The 26,763-nt window shown below is 32.3% G+C and overlaps 1 protein-coding gene across 6 annotated transcripts in view; it reads right to left on the bottom strand.

The window, feature by feature from the left end:
• Positions 1-644: 644 nt before the first annotated feature.
• LOC135128100 (uncharacterized) overlaps positions 645-26,763 on the bottom strand; it is a 58,730-nt gene continuing 32,611 nt past the window's right edge. For 2 of the 6 annotated variants that reach the window (XM_064054938.1, XM_064054939.1), the window contains 12 exons: positions 23,363-23,616; positions 23,177-23,309; positions 6,500-6,723; positions 6,261-6,450; positions 6,076-6,205; positions 3,411-3,520; positions 3,329-3,352; positions 3,001-3,198; positions 2,647-2,863; positions 2,330-2,594; positions 2,122-2,274; positions 645-1,269 (listed from right to left, as the gene is read on the bottom strand). In XM_064054938.1, coding sequence (XP_063911008.1) covers positions 1,221-1,269; positions 2,122-2,274; positions 2,330-2,594; positions 2,647-2,863; positions 3,001-3,198; positions 3,329-3,352; positions 3,411-3,520; positions 6,076-6,205; positions 6,261-6,450; positions 6,500-6,723; positions 23,177-23,309; positions 23,363-23,616 — 1,947 coding nt within the window. In that variant the 3' untranslated portion in view covers positions 645-1,220. Of the gene's footprint in view, positions 1,270-1,714; positions 1,749-2,121; positions 2,275-2,329; positions 2,595-2,646; positions 2,864-3,000; positions 3,199-3,328; positions 3,353-3,410; positions 3,521-6,075; positions 6,206-6,260; positions 6,451-6,499; positions 6,724-23,176; positions 23,310-23,362; positions 23,617-26,763 lie in introns of all 6 variants that reach the window. The other 4 variants (XM_064054942.1, XM_064054940.1, XM_064054944.1 and 1 more) reach the window with 4 other exon arrangements.

Here is a 26,763-nt window from a genome sequence, read left to right as displayed (position 1 = left end):
TAGTAAGAGAATAAGCTTGATTTAATGATTACAGAACACCGTCTAAAATTTATCCATTTATTCTTTCCGGAAATCGATTGCTTCCAAAAAATCAATAAATAAATGGTGTGTGTCTTGATAAAACGTTTCTATTTTTCTTTATATCATCATCGGATAATTCAGAATGTTTGTAATAATTCTTTTCACTGCAACAAGAAAAGAGTAAACAAACGAATCAGTTCTACTTCTTTCCACAGTTTCTTTTATTCTAAGGAGATATACGGTATTCAGCAAGCTTGCTTGGTTTAATCCGGGCTACCTAATTAAATTTCTAGTTCAATGAAAAAACCATCACGAGTCTGTTTTTAGTTTTTATTATTTCATTTTCTAGATACCACTTGTCTTTTGTTACTGCAGTATATTCAGTTATCATGTTTTACGTTACCTCCTAAATATATTACGCTAATAAATATTAACTTGAGATTTAGATTTGGATTTGCATTTTTGATTGATGTGTGGGATTCTTTTTTGAAGATAATTTATTTCAAGTATGACGTTTTTATTACTTAACTGATTACAAAATACGAATCCAAATCCAAAGGCAACTTCAGTCAGACCTTGGGGAAGTAGTAGAGGGAAAATAAAATAAAAGCGTCTTGTAACTGTAGTTAAAATGTATTAATTTATTTTCCATTTATGCTTTTAACAAAAGAAAATATAAATATTGAATACTTACACCTCAGGCTTAACAAAACACCCAATGTTTTCTTAAATAGCATTATATGTATTATGTAGAAATACAAAGATCTTAAATTGTTTAAAGTACAGGCACTTACCGAAACATGTAATAGATTTCATCTGCCAATAACATTTTTTGATACAAAGATATTTGATGCAATAATAATAATTAGTACAACATTGTAAATAGAGTTAAACAGATCATAATATTAACAAATATTTAAGTCAGATCCTTTTTAAGGATTTGAAACAAGTACAAACTTCAAACAAGTATTTACAAATAAATAATAAAAACAAATTCAAACATTTTCCTTTAAAACAATGATTAAATTCAGTTAAAAAAATATATAATAATTGTGTAAATAAAATTAACATAAAAACAAAATGTGTGATTTATAGCTGTATAGCTTAAGAACGTTGTGCTTTATAGGTAGGCTTAACACTAATGTAACACTAAACTACCCGTTTAATTAAAAAAGATGCCTGGTAACCAGAGAGTAGTTTTAAAGCATTCGGATGTTTTTGTCGGTGTATGGATTCGTGATGTAAGACCTGTAAATTAAAAACAAATTAAGAAACTGTTTTACCACTGTTTGTCAGAGCAAAATTCACTTTGTAAACTCGATCCTAATGAACATAGCTGAGCGACCAAATTTTTCGGTAAATAACTGCCAAATCATTTGCTGGTTTTTTACTTTAACCAAGTTAGCGAAAAGTTATATTCATTTGGAATACACATCACTAAGCATTATTATTAGCAGCAATAATCAGTGGAAGATTTGTATATCTTCTGACCATTAATATCCGTATAAGTTTACAGTCGATATTAACATTATTTTAACGTAATTCTCGTAATTATTGTTTTTTGTTTTTAACGAAAAGGCAGATCTACCACTGATTGTAACAATAAATAAAAACATTCTAACAAATCAAAGGTGTATGCACTGCAAGCTTTGCAACTATAGTCGGACACATGCAATTGGTCACAAAATCTTACCAATTATTATTCACTCAGTACAGGAAGCATGGACCCATAGGAAAAAAAGACAGTTTAAATGTTTGTCAAATTTAACATATTAACAAAAAATGCAGTAAATATCATTAAAATCATTTACGGATTTTTTTAAACCATACTTTCACAAGAGAATTAAACATTGTCTCGAATGACCTCAAATTTCGAGCAGAACATTCGAGTGTTTCTAGTATTCAGTCAAATAATCGGTAAGAAGTATTTTCACTTAAAATTTTTCAGGGCCCTAAGTTGACTATGACATTAAGTTGACAACTATTGACACAAATTTCCACATGTGCTATGTGCGTAGCACGTGCACATATAAGATGCCATATTGTGGTATATGAATTTTTTTTTTATACTTAATGCAAAATATTTAATAAAATACTTACAATTCAATGTTGTGAATCGTGGACGTGGGACAGTTGTCATTGACTTTAACGTGACAGTGCTTATGACACTTCAATAAACAGTCACGACATTCATATCCTTGTTTCCCAATTCTCCTAGCTATGCTTTTACCACACACTTGACAAACAGTGCCACTGCAACGAATTAAAAAATGACAACTATGAAAATATTGATAATTTTTTTAAGTACCCAGTCAAGTGCTTAGCAATGAATGTATGATCGTTGAAAATATGGAGTTTTATGCCCTTTTTCCGCCATTTAGATTTCTGTGCTAATGACAGAGGAACCAGATAGTGCTTCTTGATCCCATTTTCGAGAGTTTCAAGCACCAGTGTGCTAGCTTCATTAATGTATGTTCTAGTCGAGGCACTGCTAAGTCCTGAGGCTTCAGAAAGACTGGATCTTCTGGATGTCTCATCCATTGACCTCTGACCCGGCACGTTCAACCGATACCCTGTAAAAAATCGAAACGTAGATATCACGGGCACCCACACGTTTGATCCTACCCTCATCATTTCGGGTTCTATCAGCCGAAACGGATCGGTTCAGAGAATCGTCTCGGGTTGCATCATTCTCAGGTCCCACTGATTTTGAACGAGACTTTCCAAGCTTTCGTTTAATTGTTCCGAAAAAGTCGCGTCTCCTTCGTGGACGTCCACGGTAATCTAAGTCTGAGGGGGCTTGGGATTGAAGGGTTCCGGTGTTTGAGTAATCACCAGGCTGCTGTGAAAAATATATCAATTTTAGGATGAATTGTTTAATTCGCAGGGAGTTTATTCCTTTTGAAGTTAATTGAGGTTAATTACAAAGAAAAGAAGCGGCGGCGGTATACGCTATATCAAGTTATGAAAAAGTCGAACCTTGGATGTGTCAGCCTCTGACGACAGATCTTTGTTATCGGTAGTGCCATTTAATTCGTTGCTTACATTGCCGTTCAAATTTTCAATACTCTCTTCAATCGTTTCTGGTTTCTCTTCTAATTTTTCTTCGTTGATTATTTCATCGTTTACTTTTTCAACTCTTTCAATTTCTTTCCAGGTGCCGTCAGTCAGTGCAACCTTGGTTAGTTAAGTAGATGAAACAAAAATGCACACAAAAACTCATTATTTATTGTTATCAAACATGTGTTAATTATTAAGAAATTGCTAAAACTATAGTTAGCAAACAATTTTTTGTTCGTACACCTACCTTCACGAGCCTTTGGGATGGTTGCTGAAAACACGATAGATTCATGAGTAAATTATTAAATAATGTTAGGAGCAGTACTCACTCGTTGAACACTATGTATAACTAAAGTGTTCTTATTAACACTTGCATTCTGAGCTTGTCTATTTCTATCTAAACTTCTTTCAGCAAAATGGTCGCCATTGGTCAAGTTTTCTGCAAATTAAAATAAACGGATATAGTTTTGCTTTACGAAATTACAGTTGATTCGTGCAGATAATTTATCTCGTTCGCTGAGATTTGTGAACATCTAGTACTTGTATTTATTTTATAACGAAATAATAACACTAGTTAAAAAAATCACAATTTTGAAACAGAATTTACTCAACAAATTTTTGAGGTGACGTCATCAAAATTGTGGTGGGGATGGACAGAGAAATTTTAGTCAACGATCAATAAGACTGATGATAACCACAAAGCATATGTTAAATTTCACAACAATTATTGATTTAATAGTTTTTAGGTCACAACGTAAAATTTTATTGCACAATTTTGTACTTTCCAAAAATCATACACAAGCGGGGTTAAAAATATAAATATAAAAAAAATACTGATAAACCACAATAGTTGACGGGTAAGATTTTGCACACTGGTTTGAATGGTAAAATTTTAAGGCGATATTACTTAAGTTTTTGGATAAATATTGATTAGCAATTTACCATGTCTACACCCTTAATGAGTTTGTAAGATTTTAATTATAATTTAATTTTAATAAAATTTTATGACATGTAAATTGGATTAACTTAGCAAAATTTTGAGATGAGAACATCAAATTGGGGGGGCAGGACCAAACGAATTTTGGTTAGAGTGTAAGCATTTACACGAGAGTCTTAATAAACTGACTGTAAATTCTCTTGAAATTGGTTCAATAATTTCGGAAATTGTGTACCACCAGACAAATATAGGAAACGGGAACCAAGTTTTTCAAACTCTAAAAAACTTAATGAACAATTTTTACGTCGTTGTTTTGTTGATTTTCTGGACCAGTTAAATCCTGATTAAGTCAAATCTTAAGTCCTGTTTATCAAGCTGACAGTAAAATCAGTGCTGTGGTGTCCCAGTTTAAATTAAAATTTCGGTCTGACAGAAAGGAACAAAAAAACAGCAAAAAAATTAACAACATCGTTAGATATAAGCAACCACGTGCAGAGATCTTCAGTTGGGGTGGGAGACCGTCCAGAGAACTAGTAAATGTCGCTTTTTAAGTTGGTAATTGAATAACAATCGAAACAAAAATTAATCTCGTCGACACTACAGTTTTATTGCTATTCGTTTCAAAAACAGATTAGGCATTATAACTTCAAGGGCTTACATTTTGCCCTTTTATCTTAATATGTGTAGTGTAGTCTTCTTTTCGCAACAAAAAAACTAAAACATGTTTTAAATGGTAAATTTTTGTAGAAAAGTATCGATTTTGCAATTAGGCTCCACCCCGTCGGTCTGACAACGAATAAAAAAAATCATCAGAATTGAGATAGGGCGGGTGGGCGGGACTTATATTTTGCCTTTCTTTTTCTTAATATACATAGCCATCTTTTCATAACAAGAAACTTAAAACATGGTTAAAATGGTACATGTTTGCAAAGAAATATGGAGTTTGCAATTATGGCCTGGAACTTTATTGCAAAATCGATCTTTCCTTTACAAATTGTCCATTTTAAACATATTTAAATTTCATGTTATGAAAAGAAGTCTACACATATGTATTAAAACAAAAAGGCAAAATTTATATATTTATATTATATGTGATGTGGGGGTTACCTGGGAAAAGTTACTTACATAAAAACCTTCCCTTAACCGTGTTCTGTGATTTGGACTCCTGATATAGACTTTGGTACTGTTTATATTTAAATGTGTCGCCATACTGGAGTAATAACTTGAGTTTTTGCATCGAGTTACTTTAATTTTGACGTCTACTATTTAGAAATACCAAATTAAAGAAGGAGAAAATCGTGCAATTTCTGATTTTCGTTTTAAAGTAATATTTTTTTAGTCATACGCTCATAAGACATCGCAGAATGTCACGTGGCTACTTACATAACGTTACATAGTTATTTATGATTACCGACGACCTTTTATCAATTAAACAAATGTTGTTTATGTATTATGTGTGTATTTCAATACAGATAATACATACAAACTATAAAAACTCGTCAAGATAGTAAAAATCTAATTTACAGTATGTTTTTGTCGTGGTTTTTAGTCAAGAGGTATTTGTATCGAAAAAAGACTAAAAATCTGTGAATATTTAAGTACAGGAAGACAGGAAATTTTTCCGCAAAAAAATATAGTGCACACAGTTCTTCTATAGCTTTATCCGTCGAACAGACCTTTTTGAGAAAATAATTGTATTGGGAATTTAATATAGTACATACATAAAAAATGATTTATTAATTATTGAATTTAAACAGCCCAGGAATTTCGGGAATTTTCATAACACGAATTACATTTGGTTCATTTAATTTAAGCTACTCCCTTATTTAGTGTATCACGAATATTTTAAAAGGTCTTCCAGTTTGTCGGAGGTCATTAGACCGTATTTATTTTTATTGCTCCAATTTTGAACTGAGTTACAATGCAGTACATTTTTTACTCAAAAGTCTCAGACTTGAAAGTCATTTATGTCAGTTGAGTAAGTAAACATTTCTTTATGTCGTGGACGAAATTACACAACTTTTTAAATATATATCGAATAAGTGTGAATAACTCACCATTTTGGAACGTTGGGCTAGAATTTAGTCTAAGACTATTAGTAGGAGTTATCGGTTTAATGGTTTCTTTAATCTTATACGGTTGACTGCTACCAATGTTTGGAATATCAGCTCCTTCGATAAACAAAAACTACAACAATGTAGTACAATTACTGATGAGTCATCTTCAAGAATAGGTATTATACCTCAATGGTAAGAGTCCCTGAAACGGGATCACTTTCGTACGGTCTACTCTGAAGCGAAATAATCTGCCTCTGCGATGGATTCACGATTAGTTCGTCCACTCCCACGATAGCCAAACCAAGAAATTTAGGCGGCTTGGTTGCATGATCGTAAACTTCGAACAAAACTTCAGCGGTATTGGGAGATAAGTCACTGGAAGAGACGCTTTCATTCTACAAAGTTGATCAGCGGTGACACTTACAATAAGAAGTGTTCGTCCCAGAAGGGAGAGTCGGTATTCTTCTGCACGGAAGTTTGGTTTTTCTGGGGTGGTTCATCCAGTTCTACGACGCAGTAGGGTTGAGCACAGCCTTGCTTTGCCCCCAGTTGTGCTGCACGGACGACCTTCACTAGTAGCCGTTTTTCTCCTGGAACTTGGCCGAGATGTGACGACATGTGATTTGGGGTTGAAGTGTAGGCGTTCGACTGGAAAGAAGGAATTACATTTAAAGTCAAACTGATAGACACAGTCGATTATTCAAGCGCATTCGCTAAATTAATCTTGAATCTGCTATACGGGGTGTTTTATATAGACTGATAAATTATATTGAAGAAAAAACAACTTTCTTTGTTGGGTTACACTTGCTTGTTTTACTCTGCGTTTTAATCAAAGCGACAATTAAAATAAGCCTGGAGAAGGACAAACCGATAAGTTATTGCGCTTTTTCTGATTACGTGTTTGTTAACAGTTTCATTAATCACAGTTTTGTCAGATCTATATCGAAACGTGTCAAAAAAAACGCTATAATAAGGTTAACTAAATGTATTGTTATTGAATTATGACTGAGTCCGATAGACATGCTAGAGCTCTAGGCGCTGCCGAGAGGGCAATAAAAACACGATCATAGACAGCCATAGAATTTTGAAGATTTGTCTTTTAAAAATCCATGACTGTTTTTGATTGTGTCTTTTACTGCCCTCTCGGCATTATATCTCAAGATCTGCGAACGCTTTCGTGAGGTTTGTGGCTTTACACGATTAATTGGAGGAAGTTTGAGGTGGATCTGTAAGTACTTACAAGAACAGCCAAGACCAATTGGCTTATATTTTTATATGCAAGACAATAACATTTTTCTTTTCATAGATAAGTTCAGAATTAGAAATAAACTTCTAAGGCATAGCTATGATATTGATATTGGTTTAATCATAGTCTGTAAAAGCATTATAATAAGTAGAAGCTTGCGATGAGGATGCAGTTACTGCTGACAGGTACAGTGTCGATCTTTTGGCACCACATATAGTGGTGGAAATACCCCAGGTAAAACTTTTATCTTTCTATCTTATGCACTTTGTGCGAGACAAAAAATTACCAAACTTTGAGTTTGTCGTAGAAATTTTGTCAAATTTTGAAATTTGTCATCAGAATTATTTGTCACACTACTCTACTTAATTCTGAACAATGAAAAAAAAATTTTGTGTTGATGTGATATATCAGTTTGGATTGATGCATTGTAATACTAATAATAAAATTATTGTATTAACATGTTTTCTACGAATTGCAACAACCGGATTACAATGCCGACGGTCCAGACTTTTTTATTGCTCTGGCTTCCGCTAATTGAATAAAACATTACATTCTATTTTGATTTTCGATGTTGTAATTCGCATTTGGTTAATTATAACTTGTCTAGATCTAGGGGAGGCTCAGCATCCCCTAGCCTCACCCTAGCTGCGGCCTTGTCTAGGGGTTAAAAAATATCGAAAAAATATTAAAGTACCAAATTGCCCGATGGACTCCATTACTGTACGTCCTTAGGGTATCCTCGATAAAAAAAACAACTTGACAGTGTTTATGTTTATACATCGGAAGAATGTCCCGTAGAAATTAGTTTTATTTAAATGAGTTCGTCCACTCAAAACAGAGGACAAAACTATTAAGTAGTACGCTACAATCGACAAAATGTTCTGAATATCATTATTATAATTCTTATTATATGTATAAAGACGTTTGCATTTTCACATTTTCGGGAAAATGAAGTGACTCGTTCTTAATATGATCAATAAAAAATATGAATGCAATGATAAATCACAAGTAAAAAACATAATTCACACATTTTGGGTAGAATTTATTCGGCAAAATTTTGAGATAACGTCATCAATTTTTTGGGGGGAATAAACAGATATATTTTGATTAACAATTTACCACGCTTACAATGACTTTACAACGTCTGCAAGAGTTGAAAGCATTCAGTTGTGCAATTCTTGATTTATTCAATAAAATAAATTGATTGATTTATTAATGTTTTTGAGTCACCCTGTATAAACAAATCTAAAAAATTTGAATGCAACGATAAATTACACGTATAGACAGATCATATTTTTTGAGATAACGTCATCAATTTTTTGGGGTTGACAAACAGATACATTTTGATTAAAAAGTTACCATGCTTACAAAAACTTCAAAACGTATGCAAGATTTTAAAGCATTCAGTTTTGCAATTCTTGATTTAAACAATAAAATAAAATGACTCATCAGTCATTAATTCTTTTGAGACACCCTGTATAAGCAAATCTAAAAAATATTAATGGAGTGATAAATCACAAGTATCGACTCATCATACTTTGCAAATTTAAGATTGTTAAGCAAAATTTTGAGGTGGCGTCATCAATTTCTTAGGGGGATAAGCAAATACATTTTGATCAAAAATTTACCATGCTTATGATAGCTTTAAAACATCTACAAGATTTCAAAGCATTCGGGTTTTCAGTTCTTAATTAAATTAATAAAATAAATTCATGCATTCATTAATTTTTTTTTTCACCCTATATAAACAAATCCAAAAGATATTTAAACGGAATGATAAATCACAAGTACAGTCTCATCATATTTTCTTCATTTTAGATAGGATTTATTCGGCAAAATTTTTTGGAGGGGAATAAATATATTTTGATTAAAAATTTATAATACCTACCTATCATAACCTTAAAACATCTGCAAGAATTTAAAGCATTCGGTTTTGCAGAATCAAAATTAAATTGCAAAATGTTATTTTATAATTTAGATTTTTTCCAAAAAACTGGACATTTCGAAGAAACTCAACACGGAGTCATAGACTACATGTATGGAACTATGTTATTTTATACAATTTAAAACCCATTTACTATGTACAATTTTGAAGTGATCTCACCACATTATTGGTGGGGATGATTAGACAAATTTTAGTTATCGTTTCAGTATCTACATGACATACTTAATATAAATACAAAATTTGACAACAATCGGCCTAGTACTTTCGAAAATTATCTGTCTAATAAAAATCCGGGATGGCAGACAGACGGACAGATGGACGGAAACGGGGGTTCTATTTTTTTGTACTCTAGGGGTCATGAAAGGTCGAGAAAACGTAAAAGTAGAGAGCCGGCCGACGGACTCGATCACAATGCTTCCTTCGCTTACGCTCAGGAAGTAAAAACAAGTTAAAATTCGGTGAAAAATATAATGCGGTTATGGTTTAACTGCTAGGTACACAACTTGCGGTAATTTTTGGGAGTTCGTCACAATGGGCTATAGGAAATCCGTTTGCCTGGGAAGACCGTCTCCTATTGTAAGAGTAATAAAAAAAAAATATTTCAATAAGATACGTGGCCTCTCTAACTGTCTGTGCTGGTATTTTTTGCATTTTATGAGGCATCCTTTGCAAAATGATTATGAAGTAAAAATCTTAACCTTACTATACATATCTTTAGTCTACCTTTATAGAAGTTACAGAACTGAATTAGATTCGTTAGACCAACAGAAAAACTTTGGGACTATTCAATCTATCTAAACAAGGAATTGTACAAAAGAAATATATTTGAATCAGGCCTTGGAACTATTATTTGCCGTTTATTATTAATTACTTCCGGAGACTAAGTAGACAACCGAATATACTTTATCATGGATGCTTTCATCAATATTATCTTAAATGCAGTCAGGTTGACAGATACTTAATTAACATTTGACTTGACAGTATTTCCCAGACTTACGTACCATCTTTTTGTGGTTTATTACTATTTCGTCTTTTGCTTTGCTTGCGTGATAGAAATCAGTTCTTTTCAGAACTAAGAGTGTGAGCTTTGCTGCTTACGAGCCAAGAATGGCTTTTTTTGAACAACACAAATTATTCATGGTAATGCATGTCTTATTGTTGGAACGGTATAAAAATAGATGGAACTTTTCAATATTCAATTAGATTATGTATGGAACAGTTTCGAGAAGAATTCCCTGATTTTGCTGTAGGATATACGCAGTTTCGACAAACTTTAAATGTAGGCTTAAAAAAATTCCAAGAAAATTGATCTATGGCACAAAAATCTGGAAACGGTCGTCCAAAGAAGCGAACTCCAGAACTTACTGAAGAAGTGAGAGAAGTAATAGGAGAAACCCTGGGTGTTTCTATTCATCATTTATCACAACAACTTGATTTGTCTGTTGTAGGTACCTGTAATACGATTCTAAGATCTTCATTTCCCTTCATTTTCTTATTGTCTAGCTCTGTCTATGAATTACGTTCAACTAATTTTCCCGAAAGAATTCAATACTGCCAATGGTTTCTAAATACTCTAGATCGGGATGACCCATCTCAAAAAAACGTTTTTTTAGTGATGAAGCATAATTTCACCTTAGTGGCTAATGTAAACTTACAAAACAAGAATTTGGACTTTTGAAAATCCACACTTTTTCTTTGAGTCGCCTCATTATTCCCAGAAAGTCGGCGTATGGGCTGCGATTAGCCAACGCAGAATTATTGGTCCGGTTTTTTTAATGGTAAAGAGTTTCTTAGTGTTTTAACAATAAGATATTTCAGGAGACAAATGCTGCAAGAGACCGAGACGAAATTTTAACTCCATTTTCAAATCAAATGGATGATAATGATTTAGTTATGGTTACTTTTAACAAGATAGTGCTACTGCTCGTACAACTGGACGTACAAAGATTTTTTGGTTTAATTTTATGTGATCTGCTCCTTCCGACTTCTTCTTGTGGTCACATATAACGAATTCAATATACGCAACACATTTTAATGACTTGGAAGAATTGGTGAATAGGATGATACACAAAATTAATAAAATTAATAACCATGCAGGTGTTTTAGAAAATGTGGCCAATGTAGTAATTCGAAGGGCAGTCTACAGAATGTTCGAGGGAAATATGTAGAACATATTCTTAAGTATTTGTCTGAGGGGATTCTTGTACCTAATGAATTGATGTTTCTAATAACCATTACGTTGTCACTTGCTTTTTTAAAAATACATGAATTTTGAGGTAGTGCTAGTTATCAAAATGAACTCTTTTTTCATGAACACGTGTTATTTTAAACTGTGCCGCAACGCTGCGCTGGACCTGCAGTCACATGTATCGATTTGAGTAGAGGTTTCCGTTTCGCATAAGACTGTTCTTGATTTAAAAGATTTAAAATATAGAAACATTATTTTGGCTAATGATTACTAACAAAAAATTTAAGTCTCCCCCTCTAAAGATGAAAAATAAAAAATTATGGAACCCACAATAATTTGGTCTACGTACAAAATGCTGAAAACGATACTCCTCGTAAAGGAAAACACCGACATTTTCAAATATATTAAATCAACTGGATTTTGGAGCAAGGAACAAATGGATATACACTAAAAAAGTCGAAAACTTTGTCAAGAAATCGAAATCGAAATTTCTTAAAGAAGCACCAGATCACAAATTTCTAATGATGAAATTAGTTAATTATTTTAAACAGTTTACTCTAAACCCTGACATTATTCTAGATTGCTTTAATCCCTAACATTTCTGAGATTTGTCGTCGGAACATTATAGGCTAGAAGAAAATAATGTTGAAGAAAAAGATTCGGATTTAATCGTCAAAATTTCATACACTACAGGGCAGTGTTGAGAAAAGGCAAATTTGCAGCAGAAAAATGTTTTCAATTTTGGCCGTTTGCCCCAAATAATTGTTACTTATTTAAATTTAGATAATCGTGATTTATTTATGAACCATTGTTTCTGCAGGACTTCGGCGATATCACACACACATCACCTTCCACTTCTATTTTTAAAAAATTGTTAGATTTGATAAAAGTGATGACTCTTGTTGTGTTGACTGACCACAAAGCTGTAGTAATACCAGTAATACCGGTTTGTCCACTTTTGACCAGCAAGGACTAACAATACAAAACTGTTGAAATTTTACCATAAATGTTAGGTGTATTACTTTTTTGTTGCAATCGCAGTCGTAGGAAAATGTAACTACCGTGAAAAATGAAACATTAAGCGCCAGTTCGATTTTTTTCATAAAGAACTATTAATAATGTGAGTGAATTTTCAGTCATTCGAATATAATATTACTTAAATACGTAAACCAAAATTTTATTTATAACCGATTTAGATAAATTTTAACCGTATGCAGTAATCCACCGAAAAAGATACTTTTCTAAATGAAGCTGTGCTTAATTGTGAATTTTATAATCATGTAACTACTGTTTTTTTTTAAAGCGTGCCACTATATCTCATTAGTTCTTGCAGTTGATGTTATTTTTAAGTTTTAAATTGCTAAATTTAACCTATGAGCACAGTATCATGTGTTACGCTTGATGAGGTTTTGACCTGGGTTTTTCAACAATGACCGAAATCCTGAATACTAAAAAAATTATAATTGTAACAATATTGATTACAATTTTTAATAATCCACAGTTTAGTATTCAGCAATGACTCTTCTGTACTGCCGCCAATTACTTGACAAACTATGTATTTCCCACCTCGTCTTTCTTTCAATATTGCTTCTGACAGTCTCGAATATGCCATATCCAAAACGATCCTACGTAATAGTACCATACAAACTGATCATGTTCACTTATTTTTACGATTTAATCATAATAATTTATGTGTAACAGTATAATATAGGTCCAAATTTAAATACGTTAACTTCATCAATTACATCTTCTTTTCTCCTTTTAGGATGAGATATGAGGATACATATAGACAGAGATGTAAGTAGATATAAATTTTGGGAATTCGATCTCAATTGTTCTTCTTTAGAACTGTTTTTGACTTTTTATATACTTTATAAAGTCCTGGAGGTCACTACCTTTTTTTCACTAAACACACAACTGTGTAGTTATTTATTCTTTCTTTAATAGGAAGATATTGGTTAACATCAAGAATTACTTAGCAGTGGACCATTATTTGAGATCATAATGCCGTATAAGGCTGACAGGTTGCTTTGGAAAGCTTTAATTCACAGAAGTAAAATCTAATCAAATCATAACGGTGTTATTGAAGTTGCTTGCGAACACATGTATAGAGAGATAAAATTATAAATTGCTCAGTCTAGATACAAGTTCCATTCACAATCATAAATTAGACTTAAACAAGGCTTTCACACAAGTAGAGCCAATCGGTGCCCATTAGGAGTAATTGTAGCGTTAACGTGAATTCAAGCTTACTTCTAGGTGATTCGGCCTTTTGATTAAATTCCTTAACTAAAGTTGACAGACCTATAGTGATACTCGACCGGTGAAAGCTGTTGTTTTTTCTTGTAGTACGCCATTTTACAAATTGGCACTATGTATGTGTATGACTTAAATGAAATAGTTTGTGCCCGTTCTCACGCTTCAGAAAACTATATAAAATAGAATAAAAAGCAGCCAATGCAAGCATATCTACTAAAACTTCTTTGAAAGTGAAATTGCAACAGGAAATAAAACGACGTTGAAGAACTTGGATATTTACTCGAAAAGAGCTTTACTCTGCCATTGCGGAACACGTTTCAACGACTTTGCCAAATATTTGATTAATGAAAACAAAGAAAAGGTAATTAAAGTTGGTGATTAAAAAGGATTATAATTAATTGTAAGAGAAAACGAAACATGCCAATAAAATTCTAAAATCTCGCTCAAGTTTACTTCTGCTTCGAATTCTTCTTTATTAATCTAAACTGTGGATAATATGTAAAGGATAAGTCAAGTAGCAAACGCGTCATCCTTGAATTAAATATGTCATAATGAAAAAAAATCTGAATCTGAATTTAAAAGAGTCAATTTCATAAAAAAAATAGCGATGATCAATAATAAGTTGTGTTTTTCAAATACACGGTCTTCAACACTGTTTTCAGCTTACAAAATCGTACCAGATATATCGTCGACTTTTTTTGTTAGAAACTACACAGTAAAAAAAAAACCTTGTGTCATAGAAGCTGCTAAAGATTTATTTTTACTATATCTCAGTTCCAACAAATAAAATCGAAAATAGATTTGGTACGATTTCTAAAGTTTTGCAATCTGAAAACAGTGGTGAACACTGCGTTCCAAAAATCTCAACATAATTTAAAAAATAAATGATAATAAACTGTTTAAAAAAACTGCCTTGGCAATTATGTAGTGAAAGTGCGGACAAGTTACATTTAAAATTTCATAACAATAATTAAGTGTGTTAATAATGGAGATATTACATTCTGAAAATATTGTTACGAAAGAAACTCATACGCCGCCCCGGTACCACGCCTATGGGTTCTAATATGTACGGTGACGGACGCCGGAGGAAAGCCTGGAAGCGGAAGTCGCGATGGGCAATCCAGAAAGACCTCGACTGCGGAACTTCTAGAAGGGAAGCATGGCTTCACTTTCGGGAACGATTATTATTCAGCCAGTTCAGTCCACGAGAGTACAGCCAAGTTGCGCCGGATTTAGTTTGTACATAATCGCTGTGTAATCAACCGTGTAAATTTGAGTTATTGAGAAATGAATTGTTGAGTTTAATCCACGACGATTTTAATCACCCGTTCAACGTAACAATATATTGACAAAATCATAAGAGTCAACCATAACGACTCCTCTTAATGTGTCTGAGTTCATTTTTACTTCCCGAGCGTAAGCAAAGGAAGTATTGTAATCGAGTCCGTCGGCCGACTCTCTACTTTTACGTTTTCTCAATCTTTCATGACCCCTAGAAGACGAAGAAATAGGTCTCCCATTTCCGTCTGTCTGTCCGTCTGTCCGTCCGTCTGTTGTCCCGGATTTTTATTAGACAGATAATCTCCGAAAGTACTCGACCGATTGTTGTGAAATTTTGTACTTATATTAAGAATATCATGTAGATGGTAAAACGCTAACCAAAATTTGTCTAATCATCCCCACCACTAAAGCGATGACGTCACTTCAAAGTAAATGGGTTTTCAATTGTATAAAATAACATAGTCCTACACATGTAGTTTACAACTCTGAATCGACTTTTCACCCGAAACGTCCAGATTTTTGGGAAAAAAATCAAAATTATAAAACAACATTTTGAAATTTAATTTTTAATCTGCTAATCAGAATGCTTTGAAATGTTGCAGATGTTTTAAGGCTATAAAGAGCATCATAAATCTTTAGTCAAAAAATATTTGCTTATCCCCTCCAAAAACTTGATGACGTCAGCTCAAAAGTTTGTGGAATAAATCATATCTAAAATGTACAAAATATGATGAGTCTGTACTTGTGATCTATCACTCCATTCATATTTTTTGGATTTGCATATACAGGGTGACTCAAAAAAATTAATGAATGCGTAAATATATGTTATTGATTTAATCAGGAACTACAAAACCGAATGCTCTGAAATCTTGCAGATGTTTTAAGGTCATAAAGAGCATAATAAATGTTTAGTCAAAATATATTTGCTTATCCCCTCCAAAAACTTGATGACGTCAGCTCGAAAGTTTGCCGAATAAATCATATCTAAAATGTACAAAATATGATGAGCCTGTACTTGTCATTTATCACTTCATTCATATTTTTTGGATTTGCATATACAGAGTGACTCAAAAAAATTAATGAATGCGCAAATATGTTTTATTGATTTAATCAGGAACTACAAAACGGAATGCTCTGACATCTTGCAGATGTTTTAAGGTTATAAAGAGCATAATAAATGTTTAGTCAAAATATATTTGCTTATCCCCTCCAAAAACTTGATGACGTCAGCTCGAAAATTTGCCGAATAAATCATATCTAAAATGCACAAAATATGATCAGTCTGTACTTGTGATCTATCACTCCATTCATATTTTTTGGATTTGCATATACAGGGTGATTCAAGAAAATAAATGAAAGCGTAAATTTATTTTACTGATTTACTCAGGAACTACAAAACCGAATGCTTCGAAATCTTGAAGATATTTTAAAATTATCATAAGCATGGTAAATTTTTGATCAAAATGTATTTGGTCGTCCCCCCTAAAAAATTTATGACGTCACCCCAAAATTTTGCTGAAAAAATGCCATCTTCAATGTGTAAAGTATGATGAGTCCATACTTGTGATTTATCACTGCATTAAAATTTTTAATATTTGCTTATACAGGGTGTCTGAAAAAAATTAATGACGGAGTGAATTGATTTTGCAAAACTGAATACTTAGAAATCTTGACGTTTTGAAGTTATTGTAAGCGTGGTAACTGTTTAATCAAAATGTATCTCTTTATCAACCCCAAAAAAAATTCATTACGTCTTCTCACAATTTTGCTGAATAAAGTATATGATCTGACTATACTTGTAAAATTTTTGATATTTGCTTATACAGGGTGTCTGAAAAAAAATAATGACGGAGTGAATTGATTTTGCAAAACTGAATACTTAGAAATCTTGACGTTTTGAAGTTATTGTAAGCATGGTAACTGTTTAATCAAAATGTATCTCTTTATCAACCCCAAAAAAAATTCATTACGTCTTCTCACAATTTTACTGAATAAAGTATATGATCTGACTACACTTGTAACTAATCATTGCATTCAAATTTTTTAACTTGCTTATACAGGGTGACTCAAAAAAAGAAATGAATCAGTCACTTTATTTTAGTGAATAAATCAAGAATTGCTAAACTGAATATTTTGAAATCTTGCAGATGGTTAAAATTGATTGTGAGCATGGTAAATTGTTAATGAAAATATATCTGTTTATTCCCCCGAAAAAATTCATGACGTCATCTACAATTTTTGCCAAAAAAGTTTAACTCAAAATGTGCAAAATATGATGAGTTTTAACATAAGCAACTGTGGCCTGTGGTTTAGTGGAGGTGGAGTGTGCAGTGCAATTAGAAGTTCCGGTAACAGATCCCGGCACTTCCAACTTTTTTCGCCCATCAAATCAAGAACAGCACTTCCGATTTTCGCAACAATAATGTTATAATATTTATTTATTTGTTATTGTGTGTTCGTGAATAGGCACCATAAATAGCAAATGTTGAAATTTTTTTTTGTGATCGGAAGAATATCTCTTAATCATTTTATATATTGTCAATACATGATTAACTTCGACTGTTAATGTTTATACATCGAGAGAAGCAGAGAAAAAGTACATATGCATTTGCTTCAGTTACGCCACTGACCGTGTCATTTCTTTATCGCACGTTGAGACATAGTTTATATAAACAAACTCCCAGCCATAGCAAAAAGCGGAAGTTGGAAAAGACGAGCGGCGCGGGGGGAATCACTTGTTTGGTCGGCGAGACGAAACAGTTGCGATTGCGAAATGCGAAGCCAATTCGAAAAAAACTGTTGAAGAGTGAGTGTCATTGAGGATATATATCTCCAAATTTTAAAAATTGGACCAAGTTACAATAATTGTTGCCAGGTAAGTGCAGATATTTTGGATTTGCATATACGGGGTGATTCAAGAAAATAAATGAAAGCGTAAATTTATTTTACTGATTTACTCAGGAACTACAAAACCGAATGCTTCGAAATCTTGAAGATATTTTAAAATTATCATAAGCATGGTAAATTTTTGATCAAAACGTATTTGGTCGTCCTTCCTAAAAAATTTATGACGTCACCACAAAATTTTGCTGAATAAATCCTACCTAAAATGTACAAAGTATGGTGAGTCTCTTCTTGTAATTTGTCATTCCATTCAAATTTTTTCGATTTGCATATACAGGGTGACTCAAAAAAATTAATGAATGCGTACATTTATTTTATTGATTTAATCAGGAACTACAAAACCGAATGCTTTGAAATCTTGCAGATGTTTTAAGGTTATAAAGAGCATAATAAATTTTTAGTCAAAATATATTTGGTTATCTTCTACAAAAAACTGATGACGTCAGCTCAAAAGTTTGCCGAATAAATCGTATCTAAAATGTACAAAATATGATGAGTCTGTACTTGTGATTTATCATTCCATTCATATTTTTGGATTTGCATATGCAGGGTGACTCAAAAAAATTAATGAAGGCGTGAATTTATTTTATCGATTTAATCAGGAATTACAAAACCGAATGCTTTGAAATCTTGGGAATATTCTAAAGTTATTATAAGCATGGTAAACTTTTGTTCAAAATGTATTTGTTCATCCCTCCTAAAAAAATTGATGACGTCACCCTTAAATTTTGCTGAATAAATCCTATCTAAAATGCAAAAAATATGATGAGTTTCTACTTGTGAATTATCATTCCATTCATATTTTTTAGATTTTCTTAAGAGGTGGTTCAAAAAAATTAATGAAGCCAATTTATTTTATTGATTAAATTAAAGGCAACACTTATTATTAGTATTACACCCCAACCAACCCAATTTGGTAGACAAAAAAATTGTTAAATGAAAAACTCGGTTGAAACATAAGGGTAGCACGCTTATTTACATCGACTTTAACATTACAGACCTGCATTTGTTTTATGCGCTCACTTGGTTCCGCGAATGTGAAATAGACATGTTTATAATCAACCAATTGTGAATTTCACCGTCAAGAATTAAAATAAAACCCAATGTTTTATATAATAAGCGGAAGTCGAAGCAATAAAACCGATGGTCGTTTTGTTTACAGTTTCTCTGTTTGACTCTCAAGTATGCTGTTACGCCTGTCATCTTAAATTAAGAATGTTTATACATACACGATTTTCAGCTGCCTGGGATACGTATACGTGAGTAAATTGTTTCGTTATTTTATTGATTATTACAAATCAATATTCAAAACGACCCAATTCATTTTCCCGAAAATTTGAGAATATAATAATTTTATTCTTAGTATTACACTACATCTATCCCAAACTGATATACGTGTCCTTGCAAAAATGTTGATGACGTCATCGCAATTTTTTTTTAAATTCCCACTACAAAAATGTAATGAGAAAAAACACAATAGGCATGCAGTCGTCAAGTTTCCGACAGCGAGGGAAGTACTGTCTAAACTCTTTAGACCAATTTTTTTTTTTTTTATCGAAAGCAACGACTGTAGCCAAATATTTATTATGTCAACATACAGTCAAACGGATGGCTGCGGTGGTTATAGCTATTATTGAAAAAAAGTTATATTCTAGAATCAGAAGTGTTTAGTTATAATACTGTTACGAAACCGACATAAAATTTTAGATTCTGAAATACGACGTGACAAATAAAAGAAAAAAGTTTAAAAATATCAAAGTTCAAGGAAAGTTACGATTTACGACGAAATTTTAATAAACAAAAATTCAGAATAGATGCGGAATGACAAAGACTTTATAAGAATTGTGTAAACATTCATATAACGACTTTTTCAACAAACGGTACGTTTTTAATTACACCGCCGAAATGAGTTTCAGTTTCAGTTTAATGCTTCCACTAATAAAATAAAAGATAAAACCAGTGCTATTCTTTTATTGTTATTAAGTTATTAAATGATTACCGACTAGTTTCGAAAAACTTCTGTATCTTCAGGACACTCTACGTCACACTTATCAAAACCTAAGAAAATTAGCAAATACATGTGAAAATCTTTCACATAATCCTTCGATCCTTGGAAAATTCGTTTGAACCATTTTTAATTTTCAGAAATAGCAGTTTCTGTTATACCTCAATCTTTCAAGGATTATTATCAGTTGCCGTCTTCAAGAAAAGTTGCGAAATAAAGAAACATAAAGGAGATTCTAGAAAAAAAAAAAAAATACAGAATAGGATTAGATTTAAAAAGTCGGTTCACTTAAGAAAATGGGAATTCCAAAGTTGGTTGTTACACAATTTGGTTGCGAAAATCTAGATAGACGACATACAAAAACTGGAAACCTATTTTTTCGTACTTTAGGGGTCATGAAAGGTCTAGAACTCATAAAAGCATCCGTTCGCTGATGGACATTACAATCCTGCCTTAGTTTACGCTCGGGAAGTACTAAAAATATAACAAGTCTCTACAATCTGGACATCGAAAAAATTGACAAACCACAAGAATATGATTTGGTACAATTACAAAAATTAATTTCAAATAACTAAACCGAAAAAGAAAACAAATTTTCTATTCCTAAGCAAAACCGGATATACCAGAACGGTAGTTCGACACGCCATGTGGATCCACGACGGTGATCAGACGAAAATTCATAAACAAAACTGAGGATCTTAATTGCTGTTTGCTTTTGGACTGTAAAATTGATCATCACGACTACCATAAAATGTGAGTAGAATCGTAAAGTCGTAATGGGCCCAAAACTAGCAGTCTAGTCTCAATCAATAGCCGCCACAAGTCGTGACAGAAATATTATTCTGTGCAAATGGACAAGCCACAATATTTAGTCTGATACTGGATTGCAAGCAAGAAAAAATCAATACAGCTGAATTTTTTTATAACAAAAACATGAAATCTTGTAGCTTCCCGATCCCGACAACGAATTTATTTCTGTAAAAAGTGCTGACATCCTATGTCTGGTATACTTTGAGCAAACAGCCCCTATGGGTTATATAAAAGAAATACTCCAGGGATATGAAGTTGGAAGAAGTGGAAATTGAACCGCAGCACTTGAAAAAAAAAGTCACTGCTGGTGGACGCGAACCCGAAATTTTTATAACCCAGTAAGTGTTATAAAATAATATGCGCACTGCGTTTGTTGTCGCAACTTTACAGGGATACCCAAATCATTACATAAAAGTTATGAGGGGAGCTTTGTGCGTATAGAAAATGTACTGCAGACAAAAGAATATATCTATTATGGTGCAAATTACTGTCACCCTGCCAATAAAAGAAGGAAGTGCAGAGAAATATGATATGGACAAGTACGGAAGATGTTCCAACGGCAACGATAACCATTTCGTTAGAGAAATCAGAGCCACTAAGCCCTAATATAACTCGGATATGAACAGCAGAATGTATATATTTAGTGGGTCTAAAACCAGTGTAAATGATCTGAAAAGCGAGAACGATCTTGATCTGTTTGTAATAAAGACAAGATTTAATAATATCTACTAATATTAAAACGTTTTAATAAATAGAATATATAAATTGAACTTCATATAGGTCATGCTGACCTCTCGTGTCTACGGTATGCTGAATACTTCGTGGCAATTGCCGCGTGGGATTAGTCTAATAAAGATCCTGTATATTGCGTTATCAACAAAAATCAAAATGTAAGCAAATTTCAAGAATCTTCAAGTTGATGTTAAGTAAATTTGAATTAACAAGAATTTGTTAGAATTATTAAAATAAAATTTAATCCGTCTGTTTTACTAATTTGAGTATCTAAAACGTTTTTTTTTTTCGATGGTTGTTCAAAGTAACTGTTTGTCAACACTGCCAAGCTTTCAACGCGTGTGTTTAACATCCTTAATCCTCCAATCATTAATCAGCAACATTTCTTCAAAGGCTCGTTGTTGCCATGAGGCATAGTTTTAGTGCCTTAAGAACAGAGCTGCCACAATCTGAAGCAGACACATTTGCCGCTCAAGTTGATATTAACCTGAGCATTGTAACTGTCACTATTATTGTGTTTATTTTTCTATTTCGCACTCTAAAATACCCATTATTCTAAATCGTTAATGCAAATTTGTTCACTTATGTTACGATATAAGGAAGTATTTCCTACATGCGAGGCCATTTTAGATTTTAAACATTGAGTTTTTAAAGGCTGTTGAACTCTAGTTATATGCATTGTTATATATTTTTTTGTATATTCAAAAGAGCCCTGGAGTAACGTGTAATTTAATTCTGGATTAGGAAGGCATCTTATCAGTGAATCTTCATAAATCTTAGCAGATTATTTTCGTTTGTTTTAGCTTCATCGTACAAAAAGCTTATCTAATTTTCCTATTTACAAGAATGAATCACCACCATATCAATTTTGACGTTCAAAATTTGACACAATAAGTTAAAAATGCAGGGCTTTCATTAATGTTTGATGCCTAGTAAGCCATAGATTTTTAAAATCAGTTGGTACTTCTTGCGCATCACTGCGCATGCTTAACCATAAACGTCATCGTCATGACATCAAACGTCAAATTTCAAATTTAATTTGACAATTTGACTGTCGTACCAACTTACAAACAAAATGCATGGCCTACTAGATATTAAACACTAATGAAAGTCTTGTAAACCATAGTCATAAGCAACACTGTTTGTAGTTCTAATAAAATAAAGGTGACATATGAATCCTTCAAATTTATTACAATTTCTTATAATATTTATGTATTATTCTATTTGATAAAAAAATTCTTTATTTTCTGTCCAAAATAAAATAATTTTTAAATCAGTTACCGGCAAAGACTAACTAATAATAAACTAAAATTATATTTTTGTGTCATATCAATTAAGTACGTTGTATGAGTTTTAAGTTGAATACAAAAAATTCATCCCAGATATTCCCTTCCTTTAAAAATAAATTTAGAGAGTGAATTGCAACTCTGCAGACTACGAACTCCTCAGCAATAAAAAAAAAATCGCTGGGTGAAAATTTTAAAATGTTTCATAATTTCAGGAAATTTTAACGTTCTTATGCTATAAAAATTACGGAGTTAAAATCAGTAGAGCGTGCTTACATACTGCTGTAAAAAACCAAGCCAAAATTATAAATTCATTAAAACCACGGTTGTCGCCTTTCTTTTAACAACTTAACTTTTCATGTTTGCGCTAGTCGATATTAAAATGCATTAATTAATCTCGCTCAAAATTCGGTAGCTGATTAAATTATTATTATTATATGCTTACCATGCTGTCGTAGTGAAGGGGTAACATAAGTCCTGGGGTCGTAGCCACATGTCGAATGAGTCTTGGGCAAGTCGGATACTGCGCCAGATTGAGATGTACTTCGGTGGTTCTGAGGGCATTGATGATAATTTCACTGTAACAGCAAAAAATTAGTTGAAAAGTTTCACAGATGCGGATTTAAATTACTTGATAACTTCTTGAAGATGAGTTTCATCTAAATTATTCTTGATGTTACCAACGGGTGCGAGTGCCACTTTAATTTCAGGCCATCCGTCGCACTTAACGTCGGCTTGCAATTTTTCAGATACACAAAAGATGTTTAACCTTGCCCTAAAGCGATTAATATTAACTCTGTAATGTGATGTTTCGACTTTGTCACCTTTTTGGCGGAAGCTTTTTAATTGAAATGCAGGTGTTGCTTCACAGTCGCATGTGATTGTCTGGAAAGATAAAAGGAAAATTATTAGTAAAAAGGAATGCACCAAGTACTATAATTGTTAGTGATGTTCCTGCACGTGATTTGTCTGTGAATTAAATCTCTGTCAGATTCTTATGTTGACTAGTGCCAACTGCATTACCACCTATGTTATATCTTATTACCAATTCCATGTTTCTATACCTATACTAAAATACACTTAACTATTCGAATTTAATTTTACTTATTTTATCATTAGCGTGAAAATGTATACCGAGGGATACTTCGTTTTTGACATATAATATGACACACGTGAATTTAAATAAATTACAAATTATGTTGCTCGCCCAATACTCCTGTTTCGCCATCAAACTGGTTTGTTATATCCAGATTTTTTTCTACAAACAATTTAAGGAAAAGCAGATTTTGTTCAATAACTATTTTGATATTGAACGTTTTATGGTCATGAAATTAGTCCCAGCTACATTTTTCCGATGTTAAAATAAAGTTCAGGTGTTCCACCCATAAAAATAACGTATAATTTACCGATAATGCTACCGTGTATACCTAAAGTTTTGATAGAAATGCATTACCGATAATAAAAAAGACACGTGCAACTTATGGAATTAAAAACACATCACGTTCGTACTTGAATGCCTCAAAAAGGTGTCAACTAAACATCTACATTATTAAAAAGTTACGGGTAAATGATCAAGTGATCAAATTAATTGTTTAAAATGTCCAGAAAATATGGATTCGATTCAACACAAAACTCATTAGGATAAATTAATAAGGCGCTGGTAAATTTACATAAATTTGAACAATCTAAAGGTCTCCGTTACTATGGAAGATGCTGCGACAGTAGCAGTTGCGATGGCGACGGGAACTTGCGATATCACAAATCCAACTTGAAATTGGCGCGTAAGACCACAACCAAGCTTGATAATATTTTTTGAAATAACCGTATAATATACATTATTCAAATGTTTTTTTAGTAGCGCGCGAGGCAGACAATTACAGATGGGCCACGAAGTCACTTTTCTCCTAATAAAACGTGCTACTTTTTCTTCAAACGTGAAATTGGCTCCAATTTCTTGGACATGAAAATGTTGAAATACAAAAAATTGTGATAAAAATCAATTGGGTAGAACTGATTTATTTTAAATTCTTAAAGTAGTAGTAAGATAACTACCGGGTATTCTAAAGTCTAAAAAATTCAAATAGATTTATTGATCACAAACCGAACAGGTACCCTTCACTTTTTCTGCTGCTGATGAGAGGCAGAAAAAGTGGAGTTACAATACTTTTTATAACTTTGTGATTTTTTTCTTTCAATGTCTATATGGTTTTTTAGTTTGATGTGAAAATGGATCTGCATCAAAATTACTATTAAATTACAAAAGGGTTTTTCTTCTTGTTTCATATTCCAATTCCAGGTATTTGAAACAGCCCTTAAGGACAACTGGTTCATCAAAACTGATCAAAAATAACTGCTACAAATACTATTATTCACAAATTTTAAATGTCGTTCCGTCTTATAACCTCACTTATTTTCACGATATTTTCTACTGATGTCATGAGGATATTGATGAAAAAAATATTATTATAATCTGTACCACTCTGTATATATAAAAGTGCTTAAACTACTGACCCTAAAAACATGAAATTTGGAGAGTAGGTTTCTTTTGTAATGTAAGCACCCACTAAGAAAGAAATTTGGGAAATTACACCGCATGGGCAACAAGTATCTTAGTTAAAAACATAAAATGTTAATCACAGCAAAACTTTCATTGAATTCACAAACTTATAAATTATCTTAATTATTATTAGATGATTGCTTAATTTAGGTTTAAATTTCATTAGCTGTTTTGGCAGCAGCAAAAAACTTTTGCAGCATAGGCAGAAAAATTTTCTTCTGCCAAGACAGTAAAGTGTGACTTTGTATCTATCAATTGAAGTATGCAGTCTCTCGTATTTCTGACGTTTGAAGAAAAATAACTATTTTAATATCTTGTACAAGGATTTTAAAAAAATAAAATTATATTATTTATGTACGCATGTGGATGTGTTATTAATCCAGCAAACAAAAGGGGATTTTCTACAACAATTTTCAACAGGCGAAATCCAGGCAGAAAAAAACGACAAATTTGCAACGGCAAAAAAGCAACCAAAACCTTATACCTTGAATAAAGGAGACATCTTCATGTATTTTATTATTATTGCTTTTTCTTTCGCAATCTTGGATTAATATAAGCATGTTAAAAATTTTGGAATCAAAAAGCAAAAAAAAAAAAAAAATTAAGGGCACTGTTATCCACAATTTTTTTTTCGTTTGTTTAACAGTTGTAAATTTCAGTTAATACAGCTTTCTTTAATTATTAGTTTTCAACAACACATTGATTTAATTCCTTTTACAATTTCATTTAAGCGTATGGAAACGCTCAGAATTATTCTCATTTAAATGAATCAAACTCAGTTAACATCGTTAGCACTTTCTTCTTAGAAACTGTAAGTGTAATACCGTACCAAATCAAATTAACAACTGGACCGTTGACTGAGATCCAGTTGTTAGTACATATCTTCACTCCGCAATCCAGCAAATGATTTGTTTGCCGACTAAAAATAGGGAAAATAAACAGTACTAGCGCAAGTAAAAATATCGATCATACAAATGAAACTTATGACACATCATACAAAAATTTGCTGTGCAGATAATATTTCATTTCATTTGGTAACAGTAATTGGTTTCATGTTTGGAGTTGGCTATGATCAGTGGAACGTATGTCATTTGTTGTAAAATTTCTAAACAAAATAATTTGCTCATTAAATTTTCATCAACATAGAGCACTCACTTAAATGAATAGCTCAAATTAATATCCATACGAGTGTCCAATTCTTGATTTCAATTTTTAAAAAGTTAGAAGAAATTATTATGATTTACGAGTAAAGAAAAAATACGGGGCTGGTTATTTTTAAAACACATTTTCCTGTGTATTTATTGCACAGATGATATCTTAGACTACATGTTTTTTTACTATTTCACCCACATGTGAGGAATGATATAGCATTTAATTATTCGCTATTTTTGCTTTACATATACGTGTTTTTAAAAATATATACCTATTTAAAGCTTGTACAACTATCACCAGAAATCTGTTTAACAAAATTCACT

The sequence above is a fragment of the Zophobas morio genome, unplaced genomic scaffold, assembly GCF_036711695.1.
Source record: "Zophobas morio isolate AGI-343-1 ecotype UQ-CSIRO unplaced genomic scaffold, CSIRO_AGI_Zmor_V1 ptg000012l, whole genome shotgun sequence".
Classification (NCBI taxonomy): Eukaryota; Metazoa; Arthropoda; class Insecta; order Coleoptera; family Tenebrionidae; genus Zophobas; species Zophobas morio.
This window is presented reverse-complemented; position numbering and strand designations above follow the sequence as displayed.